Source organism: Limanda limanda, chromosome 4, assembly GCF_963576545.1.
Source record: "Limanda limanda chromosome 4, fLimLim1.1, whole genome shotgun sequence".
Taxonomy (NCBI): Eukaryota; Metazoa; Chordata; class Actinopteri; order Pleuronectiformes; family Pleuronectidae; genus Limanda; species Limanda limanda.
In genome coordinates, this window is record NC_083639.1 from 1,308,315 (window position 1) to 1,328,448 (window position 20,134).

Here is a 20,134-nt window from a genome sequence, read left to right on the forward strand (position 1 = left end):
ATGCCCCCTCGCTGCTGCAGAACATCAGACAGAGCCACCTCGGATTCAGCTTCTATCATAGAGCTGTGAGAAAGGTTTTAGACTTCGGGTTATCGACGTGCTGCTGCTCTGTTTCTGCATGTGTGAAATGTTTCTATCCCTTCATGAGTAAAACAACAGGCAGAAGTGATCTGATATTAACCTGAGTTAATAATAAGACGCTGCCATTTTCTGATTATCTCAACCCGAAAAAGCAATACTCATAATCATGGACTGTGTATGGAGATTGAAAACAGCTCCCCTGCTGGTGGCTGGCAGCAGTACAGGTCTTTGGACCCAATTCCTCCATGTTATTTGACAGGCCATGGACCTAACTTAAAGTCAAAGTACATGTCATATACATTTTTTCTCAAAGATGGTTTCTGACATTTGAAATATCAATTGGTCTGTATTTACAGAGCACTTTTCTAGTCTTGATGACCCGTCAGAGCGCGTCATAGTACAGGTTATTGTCATTCTGAACCACCTGAGACTGGGATCGAACCGCCTCTGGGTAGAAGATGACCGCTCTACCCCCGCAGACACAGCTCTCATCTCACTCAAGTGTTTATTTTTCCTGTAATTTTGGTTTTATGTAGTTATGATGCTATAAAAACATGATTTCCCGTTGAGGCAGGTCCTCGTTACCACGGCTCCATCGCGACTGTGCAGACACCTAATGCTCAAGATGTCAAATTTCAGATCAGCATATCTCAGCTTCATTACTTGACAGTGGGAGGAGGAAGAGACGTGTCGTCCATCTTTATATACAGCCTATGCTCGGAACAAGTATTAAACGACCTTCCTCATATTATGTAAAGATATACACGTCCTAATCACATTATAAATTCCTATCGGTGTTTTCAAATCATTGTACGACATCGACATGTGCAGCAGTTTTACAAATGCTTATCATGATCACACTGTGCTCTGTGAATGGGAATATGCATTAGATGTTCTATTAGCACCTTATACAAGTATCAAAATCTAAATGAATAGTAGGCTTAATATTTCTGCCTTCATAAATGTAGTCAGTGATCTGGATAATACGCTGGCCAGGTTTTTAAAATGTATTTCATCCTCTGCTGTGTTAATGGCTGCTGCTACAATAGGGTTCCACCTTAATGCAGCAATTTCTTAAGGTGGATTTCTTTCCTTTGTGCTTGGTTATAAAACCTGTTCTCAGTCTGTATCACAGTTTCAGGCTCAACCTCTTTGTCTGTCGTACGTTTGACTCTGAAACCCCATGAATCCCAATGTAATATTTGTAACTGATTTTGCCTGTAGTCCGAAGAAATGCGTAGGTGAAGTTGGAGTTGGCACAAATACATTTATCAGCTTTATCAGTTCTTTTAAACCTTTATGTTTACAATGATTTGCAGCTTTTAAAGACATATATGTGCTGTGGCAGCGACGGTGAGGCATCTTCTGGAAAATAACAATTTCATTGCAAAGGTCCTAACACCGAACAGCAACTTATTATTCCCTTCAACCGAAGCAGCACAGCGTGGAGCCATTTAAACAGTCTGACTTTTAAAAAATGTGACGTGCAACATGTCACAGAACGTCAAATTATTGTGATGGAGGTATAGTTCATCCGCTGACATGGTTGAGAATGAGAGGTGGGAATGAAGCACAGAGGGATGTGACTTTCTCTTCCACGTCAGCCCTCAGAGCCCGTGGCAACCTTTTGAATTCACAGCGGTAGATAGGAAGACTTTATATACGGGAGGAGAAATGAGTTCGGAGGCAGAACAGTCTCTTCATTCCACATAATGCCGCAGTAAAAAGGTTAAAGAACAGGGGGGAAAAAAGCGGTATTGAAATGCTTGTACCAATATAAATCCATTTGCCTTTTTTTTCCTGTTTCCTCTCTTCACTGTCTCACCACCCTTCTCCTTTTCATCTTTCAGGAATTTGCAGTGAAGCCTGTGGACCTAAGCAGGCCTGAGGGCTCTGACATATACCAAATCCCTGCTCACGGGAGCGGGCGAGATTAAAAACGTCTGATTGAGGTGGAGAGGAAAGAGGAAAGAGGAGTGAGGAGAGAGGAGAGAGGAGAGAGGAGAGAGGAGAGAGGAGAGAGGAGAGAGGAGAGAGGAGAGAGGAGAGAGGAGAGAGGAGAGAGGGACGCAGAGAAAACGCCTATCGCTCACCTTTGTTCTTCCTGATGCCCCAAGTGAAGGATCTGCACATGAAGAGTGTGTAAATATCAGCCGACGCAAGAGCAGCTGCTCACTGCCGTGGTCAGAGGATGGAGTGAGGCTGGGAAAGAGGAGAAGAGAACTGGATTACAAGCAGTGAAAGAGCCGAGCTCATAGTCTCTGTTAATTGAATGCCTGCGAGAGAGAGGAGACATGAGAGGAAGCCTTTTCTGTGCCAACTGCTTCAGGTATTGCAATTAACCCTCTGGCCATCATAAAGTAATACCTGGCTTCTGCTCTTTTCTGATTGCTGGGCTCGGTCGCACAAGGGTCGGACGTGCGCCCAGGCCGTGATCATGTCTCAAGCCTCGGCGTGTCGACCGGATTGGACCGGCTGTCGGAGTAACGGCCTGTTTCTATCTCTGCTGCTGCTGCTGCTACTCAATGTCTCTCTGAAGGCCGCCCAGGCTGCCAAACCCAAAGGGCCGGGACACACACATCTGAACTCCATCCGCATAGACGGGGACATCTCCTTGGGTGGGCTGTTCCCGGTGCACGCCCGAGGGCACGACGGCAAGCCGTGCGGGGAGCTGAAGAAGGAGAAGGGCATTCACAGGCTGGAGGCCATGCTCTTCGCCCTTGACCGCATCAATAACGACCATAATCTGCTGCCCAACATCACACTGGGAGCACGTATCCTGGACACCTGCTCCCGGGACACTCACGCCCTGGAGCAGTCGCTCACCTTCGTGCAGGCTCTCATCGAGAAGGACGGCACCGACGTCAAGTGTCTGGGCGGCGGCGCGCCCATCATCACCAAACCCGAGAGGGTGGTGGGGGTCATCGGAGCGTCCTCCAGCTCCGTGTCCATCATGGTGGCCAACATACTCCGCTTGTTTAAGGTAAGACTGATTGTCACAACATGCATAGAACATGCAGGAGCTGTGCTTGGATACTGAAAACTGATAAAATTTTTGCTGTATCGATCCTCATATATATATATCTGTTTGAATCATTAATAAACGCCGGCTGATACACCTCGAGCCGCTGAGCAGAACGATAGGTGTAAGATATCTGCTGCTGCACGATGGACACTTTCATAACTTTGGATATGAAAATCCCCCGGTGAATCTCAGCTCTCTGACTACTGCCCTGGAGGAGCTGGTTGCTAAGCAGTCAGAGGTATTGCCTGTCACAGACATGATTAATAGGATACTTCTTGATTTTATTTTCACCCTATAGCCTTTCTCCAAATCGGTTTGCTGTTTACATCTGATTATACGCCATGGTATGTACATTGCAAATGGACATTTAATGAATTATTTAACACATTTTATTTCCCGTCCAGCTGTAGCCTTGCCGTGCACAATAGCCATTTCTACATTATTGAAGGTTTGATTGGTATTTACGGCTCGGCTCACAGGGAAATAACACACCTTCCTCTCCTTTAGAGGGAATTACGTTTCACAGAGTACCGTCGCGTGTTTGAAACAGTTTCACGGACAGTTAAACATTTTAGCATAGATATAAGTCAAATTACTTTCAGTGGGACCGGGCGAGTTAGCGGCTTATTGAAATTCTGTGTAATTAGAGCGAGGGATTCTTCCTCAGATAATGCTCAGACTTCGAAAACAGACTTCGAAAAATACATTTCACATCCTCCGTGTTAAAGCACTGACAAATATCCGGAGAGTTCCCTCCTTCACCTTGATATCACATTAAACTTCATGTCTAAATCAAACTTTATTCCTTCCCGTCGTGCTTGTAAACACCTCGAGGTGAGACGGTGCGTCTGGGTCACAGAACGTCCCCCACGGCTGATTCACTGTCTGTCCTCTGCGGCTCCGGGTTTCCCGTCATCGCATCGGGTTTTAACCTCTCCGACGACTGACTGGATTTTGATGGGGCTGCTCCATAAATGTTGATGATTTGAATCCTCGACGGAAGAGCCACACGTCAGAACCTCGTCGTGTCAAAGCATCTGTCTCCTTGTTTTTTTTGTCATTGTACACGGAGCAGAACAGGATCAGAGTGCAGCCTGTGACAGAGACCTCAAAAATCTGGAAATAGAGAAGGATGATGATACAGAGGAAATTACTGGAGTAGAGGATTTGTTGGTTGGCTGGTTGGTTGGTTGGTTTGTATCTCAGCAGGATTAAGCAAAAACTACCACATGGATTTTTACATAACTTGGTAGAAGGATGAAACATGAGTCGAGAACGAACCCATTAAATTTCTGGCTTGGATCCAGGATTTATATTTCAAATTCTTTAACAATTTGTGATTGGGCGTTTTCTTGGTTTTCGACATTTTCCCCAATTCCTCAGAGAATTATTTATGGGTCTTGCTGATTTCTGGATTTTATGGATCTAGTGTACTTGAATGTGGTTTCATGAGGAGACTAGTGGAGCTTGGCTGAGGTACCCACTCTACTCTACTAGTTGATTAATTCATCAATAAAAAACATTTCAAGCACAAATGTCCTAATGTCATCTTCTCCAATGTCATAAATTGACTTACTTTTGTTCGGATTTGTCTTTGGCCAAAAACATACAAGACAAAGACAATGAGATGGACACTTTGGGGTATTTCATAGATCAATAAATGCATAGAAAAAATGATTGGCTGATTGAATAGTAATGAAAGTAGCTGGTAGTTACAGCCACAGGTGGTGAAAATTAGAAATAGGTTTTAGTTTCCGCTCCTCCTCTCTCGTGTTAGACTGAACCAGACCGCGTGCTTCCTCTCTCGCCCTCGGGTGTGATCAACACCATTATGCCGGCGCTCTGCAGGAGTGAGGCTCTGCAGTGTGACCGGATGTTATTACTGAGCCATGATCAGGAAGCACTTATTATTTCATTGTGTAAATCTGTGGGTTTCTACGTCACCAATGATGACGAGGTATGAGTGAAACCAATGAAATGTGAGTCTGGAAACGTGAGACTTCATGTATATGTCGGCTGCATGAATACTATGGCAATACTCATACTTGTTACTGCCTGTATAGTGTCTGACCAGTATGGATTTCTGGTGGCAGTGAAACATGTATTTCAATCAATCAATCAATCAAGTTTTATTTGTATAGCCCACATTCACAAATAACAATTCGTCTCATGGGGCTTTAACATTGTGTGACATCCTCTGTCCTTAACCCTCAACAAGAGTAAGGAAAAACTACTAAAAACCCTTTTCACAGGTAAAAATATGTAGAAACCTCAGAGAGAGCCACATGTGAGGGATCCCTCTCTCAGGACGGACAGAAGTGCAATAGATGTCAGGTGTAAGAAAACATCATCAGGATTTTTAGCAGCATCCATGAGACTAAACATTTTTCAATACTATGTATCAGGCAGTCCCGCTGCAATCACAGTCTCTGGCCAGCAGCCAGCAAGACCACGATCCAGCATCAGGATGAGATCCACTGTAATCCACAGTCATTGTCCACCGCCGCCAGTTAGAATCCATTATCAGCTGCCGCCTCGGTCGTGGTCCCTCATCATCCAATGCCATATTTGCACTGTTTCCTAAGATGTTGTTATCAAACCTTAGGACAAAGATATATTATTATCTCTGATATTTTACAAATACTAGTACTTACATTGAGAAACTACATATTCTTTTCCACAAACTTTAAACATAAAAAACACAACATGTCTGTATTTATTTGTATTTAAGTGTCCATCATAAAGCAGAACCACCGATACTGATCCGTCTGTGAGAAGCTGGTATGTCCTGATTTTTATTGGCCAACAGAGAAATCGGTATTTATTGTTAGGTAACAAAAGTCGCAGTAAATCATCGTAAATATGTGAGTTCATTTGAAAATCAATGATTTGACCTCTTTGAGTTTCTGTAGGTTTTAACATTTATACATTTTTAATGCTTTCTTTGTGTATTTGGTAATAACATGCTCCACAAACTCCACACTGCTGTACAGTTTACACAGAATGAGTTGTTAATCTCTCAGATTCCAGCCTTTTACAAACCACATCAGAGTTATGCTGCTTGTCAACATTAATCTGAGGGAAGCCAGTAAATGTTTGCATCTATTCATACTTGCAAAGCCTTGTGCATGATCTCTACACTTCTCCCACGCAATAAATATGCCAATATATACGCGCTCCCATAGGTGAGGGTCTGTGCGGGACACGGTAATGAGCGTCTCCAGCAGTGCGCTCTTGATCCCACTCTCGCATGGAAGCCTCAAATCCTTGGTCATTAGCACAGCGCTCACCCTCTCTTCATTAAAGCACGTAAGCGGTGTCCTTGCATATTTAATTTGGACTCTTCTGATCTCCTTTATCTTTAGCCTCAATGTGTACAGTGTGTCCGCGTCCCCCTCTCCTGCCTCATCGCATGCAGACAGCTGGAGGTTTTCGAAAGCTGCTCCAGTCAGACGGCAGGTTGAGAAGATCAACACAGTCAGATCTCACCAGCTCATCTTCAGTTAGCATCACTCGGGCCTGGGAGTGGGGCGACTTACAAAATCAAACGATTTCCGAGGGGCCAATCAATCAACATCCACTCTAATTGAATAACAGTCATTACAACAATCAAAAAGGAGAGTATGCTCCTGACATGATGTAAAGCAGTCTGGTCAGTTCTATAGATTTAACTGTAAAACTTTAATAGAGAGTGGTGTGTGGTCATCAAGGTGGGGTCCTGAGTTATGGCTTCCCAGGGAACCACCGCTCAGGCAGATGCCAGCTGCTCCTCCTGGTCCTAGAGGACCCGCTGATGACCCCGGAGGGTTTGAACTTTACTGCCGCCTTGTAACACGCCCTGCAACCAGCCACACATTTGCATGCATGATGTAGCATCAGGCGAGATAAGGAACCAGCAGGTCGACTAACGCTGCAGCTAGACATAAATGTTTGCTTTAAAATGAGGTAATGCATGCACGCGGATAACAGCTCAGCATACTGATGAAGACAGGCAGACTGTGAGGCATTTAGACATGTGCACTGCTGTATGCTTGTTCACACACACACACTCCGACACACACGCAGGCTCACACACACACACACACACACAAACCACGTGCATGACTGCACCTCTCAAACGCAACAACATGGATATAAACACTTGATACAAGCGTACACAAAAGCAATCAAGCACATTTACACACAAACCACTTTAAAGCCGGCAGCAGCGCCCGCCCCGGTGTAGTTATCAGGTTTACGGAAAAGTGTTTCCTCAGCACTCAGCACTGCATACAGATGTGGTCCAGAGCAGCTTGATGAATATTTTACTCCAACCTTATGTAACTGTAGCACACGGACCGGGAGCTGCAGCAACGTCTCAGTGGAAAATTGTGTGTGTGTGTGTGGGGGGGGGATAATCCAAGATCACAGATAGATCGTGTCAGATGACAACATTATTCAGATCACGGAGTTGACAGACACCGGCAACACAGGCCGGCCCCTCTCCGCTACCTGTTCCATCTCTGCTGGAGCTGGGAACCAAGATGGTCGACGCAGCTCCACTTCCTCTTGCTCTCCAGAAACAAGGAGAGTGATAAGATGGATAGGAAAGCTGCCATCTTGGGATGAAAACACAATTTGGAGCCAGAGTTGACTTTTTAGTTTGGCCCATGTCCCATCCACTAACATGGAAAAGGCAGGGCTTGAGGGTTGTCTTTACTTATTGGGAACAGTCATGTCATCCATCTTTATATCCAGTCTATGGTTGAAACATAGCAAACCTAAATAAAGTGAGTATATACGCTGTATGTGTATTTATACATGTCTTTATTAGCTACCGTGCGAAACACAATTTGGTGAATGTGTTTGTGGACGATATTGCAGAGAAGCTTATTTATCAACGATATATTGACCGACTGATTTATTTACTTAGCAACTCCGTCATTGTTAGAGTAGAAATGAACACGGACATTTGGCAGCGTGAAAAAAAAAGTGCTGAAAATTACAGAAATCTTCTAAAAGAAAAAATGCTTTAACATGTACTTTTTAGTTTGGTTCATGTCCTGTCCGTTAACATGGAAGAGACAGGGTCTTATACTGCAGTCAGCTACTGGGGGCTTCACTTTTCTCGTCCATCTTTATAAAAAATCTATAATTCTTGTCACCTCGGCTGTAGCGAAAAGTTTGGCTCTTGTTCAGCTGAAAGAGAAAAATAAATGTTTTCATAAATGTCATTATTTTCACTCTGTGGTGCACATGAGTAGCACAATGGAGAGGCAGTGACCCAGCAATAAGAGGCTCAGCGCTCCGGCCTTTCATGCTCACTGGGAAGCATTTTGCCGGCTCCTTGTTCTGACATTACAGCTTACTGCTGGCTGGACAAACCATCGCACGTCCACTGGAGTGGTTAGTCTCAGCAGTGCAGGGACCACAGACCAGGGAAAGCAAACACAAAACAAAACAACAATGACTTTCGAGGAGGAAAAATACAAGAGGCTGACTTTTCATGCAAAGGCACACAGGCCTTCAGCATCCCACTCATTCTGACATTTTCTCTTGCCCCCGAGTTAATGATCTTGTTTATGAGTTTCACACTGGAGACACACACAAGCCGACGCACCGATTTTTTGGATATGCGCCTGCACATTGTGTCTGACTCCTACCGAACATCTCGCACCGGCAAATTACATCCTCTGCCAGTGATTTTCATAAAGGTTTTCACATCTGATTCTGCCCTCGCACGGCATCGCTGAAATTATGGTTAAGCAGTGTAAGTGGTTTGAACTCTCAGACTGTGAACAAAAAGCACCGCCAATAATGTTTAGTGCTGGGGAAACAACGCACAATATGAATTGTTGATTGCCAGCGAGACCCTGAGCTGTCGAGCATTATTTTCCAATGAATTCTTCTGGGATTTTTTTTACGCGATAGCATTGTCGGTTAAAACTCCTAAATAACAAATGTGAATGTGTTGAGGAATACATTTTTAAGGCAGATTATAAATTATGCATTGACCGTCTGTTATTACTGTAACCTAATACATTGTTCTCTGATATGAAAACTTTTATTTTACTGCACAAACACAGGTATTTTAAATTACTGCAGCGCAATACAATGATCCAAGATCGTGATTTTACATGTAATTTATTTGCCAATGTATATAATTTTGCTTTTAAAGGGACATATCTCACGGTATCGAGGTTCCACCGATATTTCTGCTTAACCAATCGCAAGTTTCGACTTTTCCCTCCATTTTCACAACATCAACTAACTAAGTAAAACCAAGTTTGCTCGAAAAATTACCACTTGAACATACATCAAACACCTAAAATGACAGAAGGTCACTTTCAGAATAATTTATTTCATGTGTACTTTTTTAGTTTTGCCCATCGATTTTCTTGGTTTTTATTTCAAAACCTTTTAAAATACACATTCTATAGCTGCTGATGTTTCTCTTCACTGGTGTATTTGCCACAGCCGTGACTCATTTCTGAGTGTGTGCACGCTGTAAAACAACACTTAGCAAAAGCTGCCATTACACCGGAGCTCGCAAAAGGTAAAAGCTATCATTGTCCATCTCATTCAAAATATATGCATCTAGCGGAAGCTCAGCCGCACGGCGCCCGGCGAGGAGCAGATATCATTAGCAGCTGACAGCCTCTCTGGTGATTCCTTGAATGAGCGAGCTGATCCATTCTGCAGCTGCTTCGTGGTCACGTCCCTCCCTCCCAGAGGTTGCTCTCCATCTGCTTTGTTGCAACCTCTTTTTAGCAAGTTAACGGTTATTTCCCCCCAGTTGATCTTCGACTCCTGCAGACGTTTTGGCTTTGGACCAGTTTGATAAAAATCAATTCCTGTTTGATTGGTGTGATCCAGAAACTGTGCGGTAACTGCTCCTCCGCAGCATTGATGAAATTGTCGGCAGTTAATGGTTTGACATGGGACGATCCATCACTTTTAACATTTCTTTGTTCTCAGAATGAAACAAAAAGCACATTTCCATAAGAAATACTCAACACCTCTCAAGCTAAATGAGCAGTGACATCCCACGCTCAAAGGGATTCCAGTTACTTTACATGTTTTTTGTAGGTTTGATTTTTTCATATACAGCTTATAAAACATAGCAATAAGTTGGGTTATTTTTGTATTCGATGTTTCTGACGTCACCTCCTTTGTTCACTGCGTCAACTACTGTTATTACAAACAGCAGGTAGCACCAACTCTCCAGCATGTGACAGGAAAACATTACATCAGCAGTGGTTTGATCAAATCTATGAAATTAAATCCAGGCTTTTTGTGTTAATTCAGAATTTAGTCTCAAATGTAAAAAAATAAGTTTATTGTATTCATTTTGCTTCTAATTGTTTCTCATTTCTCTTCCTACTTTTCTGAAGATATAACATTTAAATTTTTATTTGACAGTTTCCTTTAAATCTATAGCACACATGGCTCTATCTAATACAACACCTTATTTTTTTATTCTTATAGATTCACCACTGCTTTCTAACACAGATCACACCATAGATTGTTTACGTAAAGATGGACGACATAACTCCTGACAAAAAGTGAAGCCAAAGCCTCTCGATCGCCAACTGATCACAGTTTAGATCATAAGCTCCTCCTCCACATTACGGTGGGGACATGGAATAGACTTGAAAGTACATGTCAAAAAGAAAATTATCTAAAATATCTTGAAAATGATTTCTGTCTTTTCAGGTTGTTCTTATCACACTCTGTTCAAATTACATTATTTCCTGTACATTTGGTTTAAATCATGAGTTGATGCTATGGAAAAAGGTTAAATGTCATGATTGACAGCTGAGACTGACTCTCGATTGGTCGAGCACGTGTATGGATGTATAGAAGGTTGCAGCGGACACGTTGTCCATCTTTATTTACAGCCTGTGGTTTGCCCACAAGTTTAAAGTCTCTGGAGGAGCCTGATAAATAGTGCGAGCGATAATCTGACTTCTTTTATGGTCGTCAATCCTCCGCTTTCTGACATATTTCTCTTCACCCCGTTATGGCGCCTTCTTGAAACGTGGGGGGAGAAAAAAATGGTTGATGTCATGAAATTTCATGCTTCATCTCATCTTGTTCTGATGGTTTTTATTCGCCAATAAACCTTCGAGTGACACGGCGGAATGACCGGCCCCGCGTCAAAATTGATTTAGCAGCTCGTTTGGGGGAATGACAGCTAAATCAAGATAAACTGGGACCAGCCCATCGAGGCATCTCTCCCCCCCCGAACCCACTCAGTCAGCCACTGTATGATGGTTCACACTCAAGTCAGTCACTCCCAAGCCTTTCTAACTTTGCTGTCCTCTTCGCTGTCGATTAACTTCGTACAACGTGTGTTTAAAGTTGACTCCCAACTGTTGTGAAATCAATTTGTCATATGATGTGTATAGTTCATGCAGTTACACATTATGCTTTCACGACTTTGTGGTGTTTAGAGGCACAAATTTAAAGTCCTATTGTGTCATTACTGTTACTTAAAGGTTTCAGTATAAGCATAGTTCCATTGAGACGATATCACAGTCTTCATATGATAGAAGACTGGATTGTTTCATTGTTGTGTCCAGGAGGAAAAACGAGGCAACAAATGAAAAGATGCTACAGGACATTGTTGGTCTGTGATTTTAAAATGAGAGCCATTTTGTCTGCAGTACTGTAAGTCATTGTGGGAGCTGCAGATAATCACCGCCGCTCAGTTCAGGGAGGTGATATTTTTCCATTTTCTGTTTTCCTGTAGCGTGTTTTCCCCCCCCCTTCCACCCGGCTCTGCCCTCCAACTGCTCCATTAACAAAATGCTGACTGTTTGTGCAGCTATGAAGCCAACACACCTTCTTTCTTCCTTTTGTTGATATTTAATATACAGTAACAATATGTATGTGCCGCCTTTTTTGGATTCCGATCAGTCAGACATTATTACACTTGGTAACCCGGTGTTCCACGGACCAGGAGAGGAGCTTTATCCTCATCCGTGTTATTTCATTCTGCTCATGCACACACTGCTGGGCTGGCTGTCCTGATATTTTGGTGATTTGGCCAAATCCTAAATCCGAGGGTACATGTTAGCTTGATTCCACTATTGGCAGTGACTGTTGAATCACATCCATGTTTTAAATCAGTGGTTCCTAATCCAGTTACATGACCAGTTGAAAACAGAGGAGATTTAGATTTGAATAATTTGTAGAGTCGTGATTCAAACTCTAAAGATTCACCACCAGAACTGTGCACAGGCAGAAATACAGAAATATGAATGTGAATTCTGTTTGACATCTATTTTTACTGTTGATTGCTGGAATTTCAGCCTTGCAAACCTGTTTGCTTTGTGATGTTGAGTCAACACGAAGACGCTGCTTTCAGCTTATGCATAAACTGTTTGTAAAGATGGCCAACGCGTCTCCGCTTCCACCTGTTGTACAAAAATGAAGCTAAAACAGACTGGGTTGTAGTGATGTGATGTGGAGATGAGTTAATCCAGTTTCTGCCGATACGCGCTCTCACGAGTCTCAGTTGTCTATGGTTTATGACCTGTTTTATAGCCTACCACCAGGGGGTGATCAAGATGATTTGGCTTCACTTTTGCAGAGCTGTCATCCATCTTTATTGACAGTCTGGTCCAATGTCAAAAATCCCAGATGAAAGTATTTAACTGGAAACACAGAGGAGGTGCCACTAAACTGCTTCTGCTCCTATGGGACAATTAGTTCTGTGGTCCAGCCCCAAAACATTCTGATGAATTGGAAATTAGCAAAACATTCAAATGATAAAAAATATATTCGACTATCTCAAAACACCACCACAGAAAAACATGATGCTAGAGTTGCTTCACCGTGTTCTGAACTGTCGTCTCGTTCCAAAAACTAAGTTGTACATCATTTTCCAATCCTTTTAAATAGCAGCGTGCCAGCTCCCCGTGCTTTGATGTAATGGATGAAGTGATAAAATACAATCCAAGGGCTATCTTCGTGCTCAGGGCACACACAGTCACACACACACACACACACACACACACACACACACACACACACACACACACACACACACACACACACACACACACACACACACACACACACACACAGACAGACACAGTCACACTCTCTCACACACAAACACACACACACACATGGTCTCTTGCACTTTCACTGCAAAACTATCTTTATTATTGCTTCTCCACTTGTCTTGTTCTTCTGCTGAATGAATAAGTGACTAATTTTTCTGAGAGTTCCGACAAAATAAGGGCCACAAGACAGAAACTTAATAACATCCGCTGTACGAATATAAGGGCCGCATCTCTGAGGTTTCGCCAAGATCGGATGTGACTTAAATAAATGTTTTAAATCAGGAGTAATTCCTGATTGCATTGCTTGTGATTCTTCATGATACATGTTTTCTTTCCTTCTCGCTCTGTTTCGCTTGCACAGAAGAGACAAATTACTGGAGGCGAGTGCTGGCCTCTTCAGTCGGATCTGTGTGTGGCGTGTTTTTCTGTATAATTATATTGTTTTGCTCTGTAATTACATTTTCGCCCTTAGTTGTGATCTCATCCCGACGAATAAAAGTGACTGTGTGTCCGTGCAAATCAGACATAACAACATTTCTGTATCTTCAAGAGTTGACAAACGTGCATCCGGCATCCAGATCCAGACCTTCTACCATCTGTCAGTTTTCTTCACACGCCAGACACACTCTTGTGTTTGTGTGGCTAAGTGTGTGTGTGTGTGTTTGGCTTTAGGCACATATGTGCATGTGTGTCTTACAGGCTGCTTGTTTACACATTTAATTGTGTAATTACAAGTGCACTTTCAAAAGATACCAACTTTTTTGACTGCGTAGAATCCATTGAATTGATTTGTCCCTTTGAAAATGTGACCGTGTCAGTTGTGTGTTTGTGTCACATTGAATATGGCAGCGAAAACAAGTTCAAACACATGAGAACTAACACCTCCGGCTGCCTGTATCTAACCCATGTGGGCTGATCTGTTGCTGTATCAAAGAATCAATGTTCATTTCATCCTCACAGATTCTTTTGAGTGACAAGATAACAACTTCGCCTGGTTTCAGACCTCTGGATACAAATCTTAAGTTTAGTGTGACAATAACAGCCTGTACATACAAGGAATCTGTTCTCCTAAATCACCCATCCATTATATATAACACTTATCCGTTGAGTTTCATGTCAGGAGGTGGAGACAATCCCAGAAGACACTGGGTGAGAGGCGGGCGACATCCTGGATTGAAAGCCAGTTCATCACAGACCATTACATTGGCAGCTGGTCCTTTCACGTGCAGCCCGTTGTGTTTTACTGCCATAGACTGTTTATAAAGACATAAGTATAGATATGTATAAACTCTGCCTCCTCCATGTTATTCAATGAGACCAAAAAAATCAAATACACTTCAAATAACTTTTTGGTTGAGTCCGTGTATCGGCGGCACCTTGTTACCGTGACACTGTCCTGCACAGAGTCTGGCGCCAAATGAGGTCATCGATGTTCCTATCCGAGGTATATTTTGCTTAATTTCTTAATAGTGTGAGGAAAGGTATCAGTTTGAGAGACGAACAACCATACAGAGACAAATACGTCACATTCACACCTACGGGTATTTTAGAGCCCCCCCCCCCCCCCCCCCCCCCCACCAGGGAAGGTTGAACCCAGAACCTTGTTGCTGTTCCAGCCGGCAATGAATTGCACTGGAGAACAACCTCATGTTTATCCATGATTCGTTTTCCATTTGCAACTTCTGAATCCAACTTTTAATCAGACACTGGGAGCAGCACAATCCTTTTAAAATCTAGTTCTGTTAAGTTGGACCAGTTATTATCAGCTGGCCATGTGACAGACACACAACAACTCTGCAGCGTTACCCAGGGGAAAACATTATCTTTAAAAAGCAGAGTGTTTTTATTGTGCAGGGAACAGATCGGATTTATCTTTCTCGTCTCTTCCTGTGTTTCTTTCTGTGTGTTCAGCTCGCGCTGGTTTTTAGTTTCCTCGCCGATGCTCCAGTTTCCTCCCACTGTCCAATCCCATGTAGGTCAGGTCACTATGGAGACTGTAAACTAGATGTGTGAGTGTGTGTTTAATGTGTTGGACCAGTTTCTCTGCCTTACACCGGATGCCTATAAACCCCTTCACCCTAAATGGCACTTAATAGAAACAAGTGTGAACGGAAAAACTACACCCGCTGAAATATATCTGAACGGTAAATGTCAGGTGTTCGCTCAGCCCTTCCAATCTCATTTTCTATTTGACAGTTGCCGTGATCTGATATAGAAATGAACTGAGGAGGAAATAGATGTACTAATTTCCACATTGACTCTTGCTTTAACAGACAATTCCCTGCAGGAATCAGTTACATGCCTGCTGATTTGCCTTCGGTGGCATATGAATATAAGCACTTTAGTGGACCCACACACCAACAGTGGGTATAGCTCTTCTTCCGTTTGCTCTCCAAAAAAATATTCACCTCTTGATTCCTTAACATTCCTTTGAGATCCGGCTCCGTCCTGATACAGTAGCATCGCATCCTTTTCCTGCACATTTGTCAGCGGCCCATTCATTCTGCCACGTCCCGAAGGTGCATGTGTTGGATTCAGATCTGGTGACTATGGAGGTCACTGGAGTTCACTGAACTCACTGTCATGCTCATGAATTCAGTTTGAGGCGACTTTTCCTCTGTGACACGTTGTGTTAACATGCTGGAAGGAGCCTGTGGCCGTAAAGGGAGGCACATGGTCAGCCGCCATGCTCATAAGGGCTGAGGCAGTGAAGCAGTGATTGGGTTTGGTCATGTTAATTGTTTCAGGGGGCACGGTTGATTTCATTCAATGTATTTGAGGTTATTTTATGTGATTTTTCATATATTCGTAGTGTTTTGGTTGTATGTTGATATTAGGAAATATATTATTTCAACAAGTGTTTAACCAGTGAAATGTAATGATTATTTATTAACTTATAATCAATTATCCATCCAAGTTTCAAAGTTATCAAGTCTTCCTCTAAATAAATAATCTCCTTGTCTTTGCACATATTTAATCTTAAATCTTTGGATTTGTTCTGTTTGTTAGACAACAAGTTCACGTTTTGAAGGACACATTACTGACACTTTGTAGAGCAAATTATTAATGAAATCATCAAGACAATACAAGTGATTATAATTATTAGATGATGAAAGTTATTTGTAGTTGCAGCCTTGGATCCCTTCGTGTGTTTTCTTGAGAATACAGCCAGAATCACAATGAAGGTTGTTCTGGGTAAACACATGAAAGTAGATAGTAGGTTGTTGGAAGAGGAGTTCGACAAAGATACAAAAAATCACATCACTCAATCACATTATGCTCTGAACAGCCTCCATTATTCATATCGAACATATAAGCAGTTTAGATAAATAAGGTTTTAATTTGAGGCTTGACCCAGCTTTTGCCTGAAAAGTTTTGCCAACTAATTATCTTTTGCTCCAAAAATCACAATAATTAAATATACCAAATTAGAGTGATTTTTCCAAACAATAATTTGTACCATCTTCAGGTGTTTGCCCTTTCTCACCCGGCAACTAGGTTTCCTACAGATATTTTACATGACCTTTTCTAGTCTTAATGAGCACTCGAAGCTCTTTTGCACTACAAGTCATATTTACACATCATTCTCACAGCTTGTGGACATTAGGAGCTGGGATTCTAACCAACAACCCTCTGGTTAGCGGACGACAGGCTCCACTTCCTTAGCCACCATTTTAGGATTACCTAGAAAAGGATTTATTACATTGGATGCAGTCTCAGTAAATGAAAACATTCACCCAAAATTTAGTTTTTTGCCACCTTAGAAAACTAAAGGAACTTAATAAAGCAAAGTCAAGTTCACAGCGTCATTAAATATGATTTTATACAGTTTATTGAAAAATCACATTGAGGTAACTAAGTTGTTTTTTTACGATGTAGTATCATGAAAACCTTCTGGGGTTTTGCAGTGTGATCAGAATTTTCGAACAAATGGACCAAACAATTATTTGATCGATCCAGAAGGTAACGGTCAGGAATCATTAGCTGAAGCTTGATGAAAAGGCCATTTCACTCATTACATGCATGCATTGAGTCTTTAATAACCAATCAGGCTCGTAGGAGTGAGGCGAAGGGAAAAGCACGGGCGTGTGAGCACTTTTATTTTCCAGAGAATGAAGGGCGGTGGTTTGAATACAAATGGCAGCTTTCAGAGTGCGTCAACGCCTTTAGCTTCGACATGTTCTAATCTGGCTGTGGGAAAAAATGGAAAGGTATTGATTTGATATTGAGCTACACAAGGTTGATTAAATATTTTTCCGGGTAGATTTACTGATCAGCGAACATATGCAATCACATCTCGGAGATTATCTTCAGGAAAGAAAAAACAAAAGGCTCAAAATGTACAATCGCCTTGTAAATCATATGATATCTAAAGCCTGGTAGGTGTGCTGATGAAGCCACTGATCCTCACTTCATCAGGAAACGTCCGTATCACACTGTGACCCAATAAATCTGTTGACAGGCAAAAAGGTTGACGCGGTTTATTATTGAACAAGATGATGTATTGAGCTGTGGAGGTGAGGGGGGGCCGGTCTGTGGAGGCTTAGCTTTGCTCTTTTCATCCTTATCATTCCCGCAAGTCCTACACTGGTGATTACAGCAGCTTACTGATCACTGCTGTTATAGACGGGTGTCAGACAGGGAAAAGGACAGGTTGTGGCCACAAAACATAATCAGCTGTCTGCGGGAAGCCGGAGCACTTCTTATCAAGCGGCCCGGCCGGGCAGCGGCGATCAATTGTCAAGATGCTATAACGTCAGATTAAATCCTGTTATGGTGCTTATATTTATATATATATATATATATATATATATATTTGTTTTTCCTCCTCCTCCTCCTCCTCCTCCTCGTGGGGACATCTGATTAAAATAATCTGACATCACAGCCCCTGTAAACATAAGAGGTCCTCAGGCGGCCGCAGTGCGGCTGACTGAGTAATTATTCAGGCCAACTTGTTTCCACGGCACCTTGGACAACAGGCAATTTGGTTTGACCTATAGTGATTTTCAGTGTTACACGGAAGTCGACAAATGCCAAACAGTGCAAAGGAACTGCAAACAAACTCTGCTGGCGTGTTTCTCCTCTGCACACATGCACGGGGGTTGTGTTGTGCCTCCAGCCTGTTTGTGTGTGTGTGTGTGTGTGTGTGTGTGTGTGTGTGTGTGTGTGTGTGTGTGTGTGTGTGTGTGTGTCGTCTGGACGTCTATTCGTGAAAAGGCCAGTACACCTATCAGGAATTCTTGAAACCTGTTTGTCACCCCACCCCTCCCCACACCCCGCCATCAAATTCTGCATGTAGTTTCTGCAGAGTGAATACAATCTGCACTGAGGCGTGAGAAAGACCATTACACACGTGTCTAGCACGCCACAGATGATGAAGAGATCTGGGAAGGCGTCCTCCGGTGGAAGCTACCTCTGGCAGAGACGTTGCTGCGTGCAGTGGATACAGGCCTCAGCCACGGCTCGCCAAGGACCGGGGACACAACACACACATGGTGGGAGGCTCCAGGAGACCAGGCCCTGTGTCGCATTCAAGTGGCAGTGATGGGATGGAATGAATGATGTGTTCCCTCCTTTGGAGAAACATGGGAATACATGTTTTTTATAAAGCCGTCAAACATACGCTATATAGAAAAGATTTCAGATAAGATTATCATAGTTAGTCGCTCAACTGGAAACAGCAGCAAAGAGGAGAAAACATCAGTAAAAAGGTGATGGATAAGTTATGTGGTGTAAACATAGGTTGGGCAATTAAACAATATCTATAATAATCACAATATAATCTTCATCTATATGCATTATAAAAAGTTAAATATTTATTAATATGTTTCTTATGCTTTGTGCAAGTACAGAGAGGAGGATCTATAACATGTTTTGCTGTTTATCATTGTCTTCCCGTAAATAAGTCTTTAAACGTAAAAAACTATGTGATATTTATTAATATTGACTAGTAAAGTAAAGTAAGTAAACATGAGTAAAATAAAAATATTAATGATGTATAAGACATATACAACGTATTTGGTATTTTATATTGACAGTTTTACCAACGACAAGAGGTTTAAAAAAGATGGAATCAACTTAAAATCTGATTCTCATGACAATTTATATATTTGTATTTATAGACCATTTTGTACATAGTCATCTTCCCTTGATCAGTTACTACTATATGAGAATGACAAAGGTATATGTTTATATATATATATATCTTCAAAAAAGACATATGTGGGTGTGGATATATGATATTTATGTTGAAAGTGTTGAGAAGGGTAGTGAATAGCTATACTTATAACAATCTCCTGGGTTCCACTTGTGGTGGCAGTAAATGTCAGGCTCATGTTCTGTGTGAGAGAACAGCATCAGCGAAGCAATTAGAGGAATTCTGACGGCCAGGGAATGTTAAGTAGTCACACAGCATGTCTGTCTGATCAATTCTGTCCAATATCTTGTCAGCTGCTTCACTGGAGGCAACATCTCTCCTGTGCAGAGTGCTGATGGTGGGAATCTCCAAGTTTCTCACGACTTGAGTTTGATTCGGGAAGCTTTGATACAGAGGGCGATTCCTATTCAGCTCAGATCTTGACGCGTCACAGTTTCTGATTTAAGTTCTGCATCTTCTTGCAGCATGATAAGAAATTAGCATGATAAATATTTCATTAGCTTGAAAAAACAATTGTACATGTATAAATTTACCTGAAAAAGACTGACCTGGACATACAATGAAGTTCAGAATTTAAGGAAACAACATTTCAGCTTTGTGATTTCACTCTTTCCCCACATTTGTTAGTTGACTGGACTCAACAGATTATTTCATGTTAACTTCTACATGTTAAAAACTGCAATTTGCCGAATGCACATCTAAAATCGTTTTTTAGCTAATTTAATAAAATGTGAGATAAGAACAAACATGGATTTAATCTCAACCAAATGAGGACTTATGCAGCCAATTGCCTTCAGTCTCAGAGTAAACAAATTG

At 42.1% G+C, this 20,134-nt stretch overlaps 1 protein-coding gene across 1 annotated transcript in view; it reads left to right on the top strand.

The window, feature by feature from the left end:
- Window positions 1-2,506: 2,506 nt before the first annotated feature.
- LOC133000031 (metabotropic glutamate receptor 4-like) overlaps window positions 2,507-20,134 on the top strand; it is a 124,324-nt gene continuing 106,696 nt past the window's right edge. Inside the window, exon 1 of the mRNA XM_061069887.1 lies at window positions 2,507-3,064. Within this exon, the coding sequence (XP_060925870.1) occupies window positions 2,519-3,064 (546 nt within the window). The 5' untranslated portion in view covers window positions 2,507-2,518. The remainder of the gene's footprint in view (window positions 3,065-20,134) is intronic.